Source organism: Heterodontus francisci, chromosome 5 (genome assembly GCF_036365525.1).
Source record: "Heterodontus francisci isolate sHetFra1 chromosome 5, sHetFra1.hap1, whole genome shotgun sequence".
Lineage (NCBI taxonomy): Eukaryota > Metazoa > Chordata > Chondrichthyes > Heterodontiformes > Heterodontidae > Heterodontus > Heterodontus francisci.
In genome coordinates this window covers 53,795,544-53,806,254 of record NC_090375.1, presented here as the reverse complement: position 1 = coordinate 53,806,254, position 10,711 = coordinate 53,795,544, and the positions used below count along the sequence as shown (strand labels likewise).

At 41.8% G+C, this 10,711-nt stretch overlaps 1 protein-coding gene across 2 annotated transcripts in view; it reads right to left on the bottom strand.

The window, feature by feature from the left end:
* Positions 1-295: 295 nt before the first annotated feature.
* The window catches only part of slc22a13b (solute carrier family 22 member 13b), a 55,258-nt gene continuing 44,842 nt past the window's right edge, over positions 296-10,711 (bottom strand). For both annotated transcript variants that reach the window (XM_068031433.1, XM_068031434.1), the window contains 2 exons: positions 2,880-3,068; positions 296-2,137 (listed from right to left, as the gene is read on the bottom strand). In XM_068031433.1, coding sequence (XP_067887534.1) covers positions 2,050-2,137; positions 2,880-3,068 — 277 coding nt within the window. In that variant the 3' untranslated portion in view covers positions 296-2,049. The remainder of the gene's footprint in view (positions 2,138-2,879; positions 3,069-10,711) is intronic.

Here is a 10,711-nt window from a genome sequence, read left to right as displayed (position 1 = left end):
GGGAAGGTTGGGGTGAGGGAAGGGTTGGGGGGGGGGGGAGGTGGTGGAAAGCAGGAGGTGCATGGTTACATCATCTGCAGTTTCTACATCATACCAGATTGCAGGATGAGGGTGAAATGAGATTTGAGAAGGTCCATAAGGCAGGAACATGCTGTCATCCAGGATGGCATCAGCCATGCTGCTTGCCACAGCCTCAGTGATGGCTGTTCTAATGATCCCCAACACTATTGCCTGCGTGCAGCCATGCCTGCACCCCACCCCCCCACCCCCACCCCACCCCAACACCAGATTGTTGCTGTTGCCATCTATAATGGGCCACCATGACCTGCAAAAGAGAGGGAAACGTGTCAGTGAGTGTGTTGCTATGAGTTTGGGTGATGCACCTGCTACAGTTCAAGAGCTTGCAGTATGTGGATGCTGCGAGATGTAAATGTGCAGCTTCCAGCAGTGTTAAGTGGGTGAGGGTGAGATAGAGCATAGGGATGTCAAGTTTGAGTCGTGGTAGATTGCTGGTGAGTGAAAGGGGTAATTAGAGCAGTGTGTGAGGCTAGTTGTTCAGCTGGGAGGACTTGGAATGTAAGGGTACAATCGCTGACCTTGACCACTTGTGCTTGCATCACTTTAATCGGGCACAGGATAATTGCACATTGTGATTCCCGTGCCAGAATTCGGAGGCTATCCAATTTAGCCCCCGGAGCTCACTGCCCACAAGGGTGGAAGCGGAGTCAATCAATGATTTCAGAAGGAAATTGGAGGGGCACTTGAAGGAAATAAACTTGCAGGGCTACAGGGATTGAGCAGGTAAGTGGGACTGTGGACTCGATAGGCCAAATTGCCTCCTTCTGTGCCGTAAATTACTCTATATTGATAAAGAGGCGACTGTTTAAAACAAATGGGTGTGTACCTTTAAAAGATGCAGTCCACATCTGATAATGCTATTGGCCTTGAGTGTCCAAGGTCAAAGGACAAACAAAATGCAGGGCCAGATATTCGCCAACAAACAGAAAATTAGAACTGCAACACACTATTCCTCATCCACATATTATGCAAGTCTGATGAAGCAGTTGCACATTTTATGTGAGCCAGGAAGACCAACAGTGTTAAAAGGGAGTGTGGGGTACCATTGTGTGTGTTAAATGAGAACCTGGATAAAGAAAGAAAGCATTTATATAGTGCCTTTCATGACCACAGAACATCCCAAAGTGCTTTACAGCCAATGAAGTTCTTTTAACTGTTGTAATGTGGGAAAAGCTGCAGCCAACTTGTGCACAGCAAGCTCCCACAAAACAGCAATTTGATAAAGATCAGGTAATTTTTTTTTAACTGAATTTTCTGAGGGATAAATATTGGCCAACTCACCAGGATAAATACCCTGCTCTTCTTTGAAATAGTGCCACGGGATTTTTTTTTTTGTCCACCCGAGAGGGTAGACGGGACCTCAGTTTAACACCTCATCTAAAAGCACCTCCGACAGTGCAGCACTCCATTAGTACTACACTGGAATATCAAGCTTGATTTTTGTGCTCAAGTCCTGGAGTGGGTCTTGATCTGACAACCTTCTGACTCAAAGGCCAATGTGCTACGAACTGAAGGCATTGCTGAGATTCTTTATGTTCTTTTTCCTTCAGACTTATTCTAACCAGAAATCTGTTTTGAAGTCTCCTCTGAGGGAATATGCAATCTTCATTCACCAGGCGAAGCAGTGAGTTGAACGTCTTCTTCTGAGATTAGTGATGCTGATCCCATCAGAGGGACCTCTATCACTGGTACTAGTAACATTGGCCATTTTCAGTCAAGTGCAATGAACATTCCCTATAATTCATTGTACCTGTTCATGATGGCTCTTCCTATGTTCAAATTACGAATACAAAATTATTCAATCTTTTCCTTAAAACCAATTTCCTAGCAACATAACATTTTCTTTGGCAATATATTGAAGTGTTTATTGAATTCAGTAAATCTCAAAGTTAAAATGCAGAATAGATCGCAAGAATTCTGAGTAATTTATAGTGACATTGCTCAGAATTCAGGCTGTGATGATGGTTTGCTTTACAATCGGGTGGTCTCTATAAAGTTTCTGTCTTCTACTGTTGTCTGATGGTGTCCATTTTCCAGTTCACTCTTTCTATTCATTTCCCTAGGAGACAAATAGAGAAGTGAAGCATTTAAGCACCTTTACACTGCAACACTACACTATAACCAACAATTAAAAAGAGCTCTGACCTGAGTTTTGAATTCTACCAACTCTGATGGGATGAAGATTTTCATCTGCTGACCTTGCAGATTGTACACAAAATTACCTTGGGGCATTCGCCTCTAGCAGAAGACTGATCCTAACCTAGAATTCAGCTGAAGGATGGCTGGTGCAGGCAATGGAAAAATGTTACATTGATACAGCAAGGAGAGGTGTTCTGATGTTGGTACCAAAAATATTTTTTAGGGCATAGTGGCGGATCCTTTACTCTACATACGACCATGCGTTCTGTGTACTGGAAATGATAGATACTGATGCCCTGAATGGAATGTGTTCTTTTATCTATACCCTCACCTTTCTGAAAGTGCAAATCTAGTTTCCACAATCTTTTGTGCTAGTTTAAAAAACATTGCAGCAGAAGCTGGAGCTACCCACAAAACTGGCCATGGACCCAGCATGAGTTAATAACCATGGTGACTTTCTGCTAACTCTTTCACCGGCCTTCAAAGTAGCTCTAAAAATTAAGTTTTTTTTGTGGAACAAGGTCAAACACTAACAGGAACATTTTAAAAGCTTTTGAATATATTTTTTAATTTACAAAGGAACTGACTACTGTATATCAATAAGTTTGATAGCAAGCAGGACTGAATAAACAAGCACTAACTTTTTAGCATTTCCAACTTGCCTGGTATGATCTGCTAATTCTTCGTTGACAGTTTCGGGCAGCAGGATGCTCAGGGCACTGGCAACTATTGGTCCAATTCCAAATAAGGTTATGAAAATAGCTGGATAGTCTTGTTGCAAAAGTGCGATCATGGGGACAATAATGCCACCTATCCGAGCTGACATGGACACCAAACCAATGCCACTCTGCCTGTATCACAAATATAAAATGAAACAGTTTCAAACTTGTCGGCTTTACAGTCCACTCCCAGTCTACATTCTGTACTTATAGCAGGCAAGTATCTAACCATTTGGCATCACCATAGGCATCAATTACAGAGGGCCACCTTATAATTTAATAAGCGCAACAGCTAATTTAAGCAGTTCGGTAAGCTCTTTGCACTGCGTTAAAGTGAGATTACCTAATTACTTAATCTTCTGTAATTGTTTAATGGTTGAAAGGAATAAATGAACTATGAAGAAAGGATTGTCATTTGAAATCTTCTAAAATACCTCAACACTTCAGTAACAACACCAATCAGAAATGGAAGAGAGAATTAAACAAATCAAAAGAAACTACTTAATTAGTTCACATATTCATAGAAATCACAATAAAAAGGGGCTTAGTCACAATAACTGGCCACACTCCCACTTACATTGCAAAGAACATGCATTTTGATATGAATGGCTTGGTTAATTTCATGCTTTTATTGAAGTTAATTTTACTGGAATGATATCAGAACTGAGAGGTTATACTATCAGGAATGATTTAACAGTCTGAGGCTCTTTCCTCTGGAAAACAGAAGACTGAGGAGTGACTTGATAGAGATCTTTAAGTTTATGAAGGGGTTTGATAGGGTAGACGTAGAACTAAGGGCCATGATATACAAGATATTCACTAATAAATGCAATAATGAATACAGGAGAAACTTCTTTATCCAGAAAGCGGTTAGAATGTGGAACTCATGACCACAAGGAATTGTCAGGGTGACTTTCATAGATGCATTTAAGGGGAAGCTAGATAAACACATCAGGGAGAAAGGAATAGGAGGATATGTTGATCAGGTTAGAAGGGTGAGAGGAGGTTTGTGTGGAGCTGTTGCACCAATTGGCCTGTTTCTGTACTATGAATACTATGCAACTGTTTAATAAATGTCTATATTGTATTAGCTCAAAAATATTTAACGTAAGCAGGCTTACTTGTTTTTATTTCATTTGTGTTCTGCTGATCTATGTATTTTGGGTACTCACCTGCTAAATCTATGTGTATGTATCTTTCTCATTTATGTTTAGAAATTCCAGTTTTACTGTTCACCCCATAAAGCAGGCAAATCCTGTCAATACTAACGCATTCACTATCTGTGCTGGTACGGACTGAATTTACTCAGAGCTAATTTTTCTCTGAATTATGCTGATTGTGTTACCTTCTTTCAATAGCTCTGACTTCACCAAAGCCTGGACATTCTTGTTGACTATTAATGGGGAATGTTAACTGCAGAAAAACCGATGAAGTGGGAATTCGAATTGAGTAGCTCTATTTACTGCTCCACTCCTGCCCTACAGCTGGATTAACCTGGTTGTTTTTATTGGCAGCTGAGGTGCCTGGCAAATTCAAATGGGAACCCCATCAATAAGGTTCACTAGTAGTAGTAAGATTTATTAGCAGTAACAAGGCTATTAGTTAATAAATAAAGTAATGGCAGGCTGTTCCAACCTTGTGAGTGTGAAATGTGGGAGCTCCTGGACACTTCCCGTGTCCTGGATAACCATTTGTGCAGAAAGTGTCGTCAGTTGCAGCAGCTTGAGCACCGGGTTTCGGAACTTGAGCAGCAGCTGATGTCACTGCGGTACATTCATGAGGTTGACAGCTATGTGGATCACACATTTATCGATGTGCTCACCCTGAAGCTAGAGGGTACACAGGGAGACAGGGAATGGGTGACCAACAGACAGTTAAAAAGTAACAGACAGGTAGTGCAGGAGTCCCCTGAGTGTATCTCACTGCGAGCAGAGTTTAAGGAGTTAGGAAAGAAATTAAAAAGCAGGTCCCTAAAGGTAGTAATTTCTGGATTATCATATGCTAGTGATCTTAGAAATAGGAGGTTAGAGCAGATGAATGTATGGCTGGAGAGATGGTGCAGGATGGAGGGCTTTAGATTCCTGGGCACTGTGACCAGTTCTGGGGAAGGTAGGACCTGTACAAGCCAGATGGTTTGCATCTCAATAGGACCAGGACAAATATCCTTGTGAGGAGGTTTGCTAGTACTGTTGGGTTGGGTTTAAACTAGTTTGGCAGGTGGATGGGAACCTGAGGGTGAATTCAGATGGGACAAAATTAGAAATGAAAATGGATGGCAGAAACTTAGTGAATGAGTCTGGAAGGCAGAGGAAACAAGGGTTAGAAAATAAAAAATGTTGGCAGCGCCCAGGGGCACTTCAATGCAAGGAGTACAGCAAATAAAGCAGACAAGCTGTGGGTACAGATAGAAACGTGGCAGTATGATATCACAGATATTACAGAAACATGGCTTAAAGAGAGACAGGAATGGCAGCTCAACGTTTTTGGTTACAGGGTTTTCAGAAGAGATAAAGAGGGGGATAAAAGAGGAGGGGAGTGGCAATTCTGGTCGAAGAAACAAATACAACTGTGAGGAGGGATGATATGTTAGAAGGATCATCAAACGAGGTCATATGGATTGAGCTAAGGAACCAAAAAAAGGGGTTGTCACACTATTGGGAGCGTACTATAGACCCAAACAATCAGAGGAAGATAGAAGAGCTAATATGTAGGCAAATCTCTGAGAAGTGCAAAAACAACGGGCAGTACTGGTAGGGGATTTTAACTACCCCACTATTGACTGAGATAGTTTTAGTGTGAAAGGAATGGAGGGAACAGAAGTCTTGAAGTGTAATCAGGAGATCTTTTTTGGCCAGTTTGTAGCAAGTCCCAACAAGAAAGGATGCAGTTCTGGACTTAGTTTTAGGAAATGAAGCTGGGCAGGTGGAAGGAGTGACAGTGGGAGAGCATTTTGGTGGTAATGATCATAATTCAGTTACTTTAACATAATTATGCAAAAGGACAAAGATAGAACGGGAGTTCAGGTTCTAAATTGGGGTAAGGCCAATTTTACTAAGCTGTGAAGTGATTTAGCAAAAGTGGACTAGAAACAACTGCTTGAAGGTAAATCAGTGCTAGAGTAGTGGGAGGCATTCAAAGGGGAGATTCAATGGTTCAGAGTAAACATGTTCCCACAAAGGAAAAGGGTGGAATGGCCAAATAGAGCCCCTGTAGGTCAAGCAGCCTACATGGTAAGATAAGGCAGAAAAGGAAAGCTAATGTCAGAGACCAAGAACTCAATACTGCAGAAAGCCGAGAGGGATGTAGGAAGTGCAGGGGTGAAGTCAAAAAGGAAATCAGGAAAGCAAAGTGAGGGCATGAAAGAATATTGGCAAGTAAAATCAAGGTGAACCCAAAGATGTTCGATTGTCATGGTCCTGTAGTTTATTTTTCTGAGAATATGCAGTTTGCCTTTAAAGGATCAGTATTGCTTTAAGAACCAGCAAGCCTCAGGAGTTATAGGAAGGTGCATTTTTGTTGCCTTAGAAACAGCCATTTGGAGACTGCGATTCAAAGGGTGCATTCTCGTCACTGGGAGTAAGTATTAAGCAATACATTTGTTACAATTCAATTTTGAACTGGCTTTTTAGTTGAAGACAGTTTGTTCTAACAGAACACAGACACAGAGGCCACACACAGAGACAGCTGTGCTGTTTAGCACATGAAAAAGAGCTCTCAACCATTTAAACTGAAGGAATGGGATTTTAACCTGTTTAATTATTATCTCTCCATGTTCTAAAAAAAAGTCAAGCCAAAATGAAGATCTCTGATAATTTGAACTGAAGGAAGGGAAGTTAGGCTGTGACAATCTTTTATCCCTCAAAAACTCTAAAGTCAGATTGATTCTATTGAAAGTGTTTGCAAGTCGTTAATTGTTGAAATTCGCTGGAGAAGGAAAGCTTCACCTACTGCTGGAGTTAGACTACAGACTGTTCTACTGTGGAAGAACCTTTTTTCCACATCGGATGGCTGTGAGGACTTTAAGCAACATTCTGTGAGGACTTTAAGCAACATTGGACTGTAAATTTACAAGGACTCTATTTTTTTCTATTTTAAATGCTAAATATATCTTCATAGTGTTTAAGATTTTAGTTCTTCTAATTAGAGTTAATTTATTGATTTAAAGACACCTAGTTTGGTTAGCCTCATTTGGGGGATAATAGATGGTACAATTTGGCTGGGTCTTTCTTTAATTTGGAATGTTTTAAATGATATGTTAGGTGATCTGTGGAGCGATGGAATTGAATTATCATTGCGTTTCTCCCACCACAATCAGAATCGTATATTTTGATTGGGGGCTTTGACTGGAGCGGTCGGTCGTAACACTATCAATATATTAAGAATAACAGGATAACTAAGGAAAGAGTAAGGCCCATAAAAGACCAAAAAGGTAACCTATGTGTAGAGGCAGAAGATGTTGTTATGGTTCTTAATGAATACTTTGTGATTGTCTTCACAAAAGAGGGGGGCGATGCAGGCATTGTAATTAAGTAGGAGTGTGAAATGTTATATGTGATAAATAACGGGAGAGAGAGAATGATCAGCTCCTTGAAAGTGGATAAAGTGAGCCAGATGAAATGTACCCCAGGCTGTTAAAAGAAGCCAGGGAGGAAATACTGGAGGTCTGACCATCATTTTCCAATCCTCACTGGATGCAGATGTGGTGTCGGAGGATTGGAGGACTGCTAACAGTGTACCCTTGTTTAAAAAAGGAGTGAGGGATAGATTGAATAATCACAGGCCAGTCAGTCTAACCTCAGCAGTGGGCAAATTAGTGGAAACAATTCTGAGAGACAGGGTAACTTGTCACTTAGAAAGACACAGAGTAATCAAAGACAGTCAGCATAGATTTGTTAAGGGAAGATCGTGTCTCAGTGTCTGACATAAGTGATTAGGAAGGCAAATGGCATGTTGGCCTTTATTACAAGGGAATTGGAGTACAGGAATAAGGAAATATTTCTACAATTGTACAGGGTTTTGGTGAGACCACATCTGGAATAATGTGTGTAGTTTTAGTTTCCACATTTAAGAAAGGAACTCAACAACTGTTTGATTCCATGGAAGGCAAGATTTACCTGGAAGTGAAACTGCTGGTTTTAATTGTACCTTACCTGGCATGTGTCTATGACATGTCATTCAGGACCTGATTGAGGTATCCAAATTATGAGAGGCATAGATAGGGCAGATAGGAAAAACTTTTTCCCTTAGCAGAGGTGTCATAACCAGGGGGCATAGACTTAAGGTAAGGGGCAGGAGGTTTAGAGGGAATTTGAAGAAAAGTGTTTTCACCCAGAGGGTGGTTGGAATCTGGAACACACTGCCTGAAGAGGTGGGAGAGGCAGGAACCCTCACAACATTTAAGAAGTATTTAGATGAGCACTTGAAATGTCATAGCATACAAAGCCAAGTGCTGGAAAATGGGATTAGAATAGATAGGCTTGATGGCCGGCATGGACATGGTGGGCCTAAGGGCCTGTTTCTGTGCTGTATAACTCTATGACTCCATATACTTGCATTGGAGGCAGTGCAGCAAAGATTCACTAGATTGGTCCCTGGGTTGAGGGGGTTGTCCTATGATGAGAGACTAAGTAAATTGGGCCTGTATTCTCTGGAATATTAAGAGGTGATCTCGTTGAAACATATAAGATTCTAAAGGAGCTGGATAGGGTTGACACTAAGAAATTATTTCCGCTGGCCAGGGAATCTAGAACACGGGGGCAAACTCTCAGGATAAGGGGCCGATCATTTAGGACTGAGATGAGGAGAAATTACTTCACTCAAAGGGTTGTGAATCTTTGGAATTCTCTACCGCAGAGGGTTGTTGCTGCTCCATTGTTGAAAACATTTAAGGCTGGGATAGATAGATTTTTGGTCTCTCAGGGAATCAAAGGGGTATGGTGAGCAGGTCATGAAAGTGGAGTTGAATCTGAAGATAAGCCATGATCGTTTTGAATGGCAGAACAGGCTCAATGTACCACATGGTCTACTCCTGCTCCTCTTTCTTGTGTTCTTCCTGTCTGACCAACTTGATTGAGTTTTTTGAGGGGGTAACAAGGAGGATTGCTGACAGTAGTGCAGTTGATGTAAATGACATGGATTTTAGCAAGGCTTTTGATAAGATCCCACATGGCAGACTGGTTAATAAAAAAGCTCATGGGATCCAGGAAAATGCAGCAAGCTGGATACAAAATTGACTCAGTGTCAGGAAACAAAGGGTGATTGTTGGGTATTTTTGCAACTGGAAGGCTGTTTCTACAAGGCTCAGTACTAGGTCCCCTGCTTTTTTTGGTATATACTAATGATTGGGACTTATATGTAGGAGGCATGATCAAGAAGTTTGCAGATGATGCAAAAATTGGCTGCATGGTTGATGGTGAGAAGGGAAGCTGTAGACTGCAGGAAGATATCAATGGACTGGTCAGATGGGCAGAAAAGCGGCAAATGGAATTCAACCCGGAGAAGTGTGAGGTGATGCATTGGGGGAGGTCAAACAAGGCAAAGAATTACACAATAAATGGGAAAATACTGAGAGGTGTAGAGCAAGTGAGGGACCTTGGAGTGAATGTCCACAGATCCCTGAATGTAGCAGGACAGGTTGATAAGGTGCTTAAGAAGGCATATGGAATCCTCTCCTTTATTAGCCAAGGCATAGAATATAAGAGCAGGGAGGTTATGCTGGAGCTATATAAAACACTAGTTAGGTCACAACTTGAGTACTGTGTGCAGTTGTGGTCACTTCATTACAGAAAGGATGTAATTGAACTAGAGAGGGTACAGAGGAGATTTACGAAGATGTAGCCAGGAATGGAAAAATGCAGCTATGAGGAAAGATTAGATAGGCTGGGGTTATTTTCCTTGGAACAGAGGAGGATGAGGGGAGATTTGATTGAGGTGTACAAGGTTGTAAGGGGCCTGGATACAGTGGATGGGAAGGGCCTATTTCCCTTAGCAGAGAGGTCAGTGACTAGGGGGCATAGATTTAAAGTGATTGGTAGAAGGATTAGAGGGGAGATGAGGAAAAAAATTTCACCCAGAGGGTGGTGGGGGTCTGGAACTCACTGCCTGAAAGGGCAGTCGAGGCAGAAACCTTCAACTCATTTGAAAGGTGTCTGGATATGCACCTGAAGTCCCATAACCTCCAGGGATATGGACCAAGTTCTGGAAAATGGGATTCGGCTGGGTAGTTCATTTTTCAGCTGGCGCAGATATGATGGTCAGAATGGCCTCCTTCTGTGTCATAAATTTTTCTACATTTTAAAAATATTTTAAATATCTGAAGAGGAGGAGTGTGCAGGGATGTGGAGACAGTGTGGAGGAGTGCCATTAAGTATATGAATTGTTCCTTAGGAGGGCCAGCACGGACATGATGGGTTGAATGGCCTTCTTCTGTGCTGTAACGATTCTATGATTCTATTAAACACTAATTGAGGTGCTATGACGATGATGGCATTTTAACTGTATATGGATGGGGAAGAAGCAGAAGCTCCATGCCCGACAATGAAATTCTAGGCCTCTACTGCCCAGAAACCCACCTTCCTATCTACAAGATCCTGCCAAACGTTTCCCTTACCTCCTTGACTTACGGGCAGCTTGATGTATGCTTACCAGCAACAAGTTTTCCACCTCTGCATGCCTGTTAGCGGATACAGGTGTTACCAGCAAGGCTGGCACTTATTGCCCATCAATAATTGTCCTGAAAAATTGGTGAACTGACTGGGCTGCTCAGCCTCTTCGGA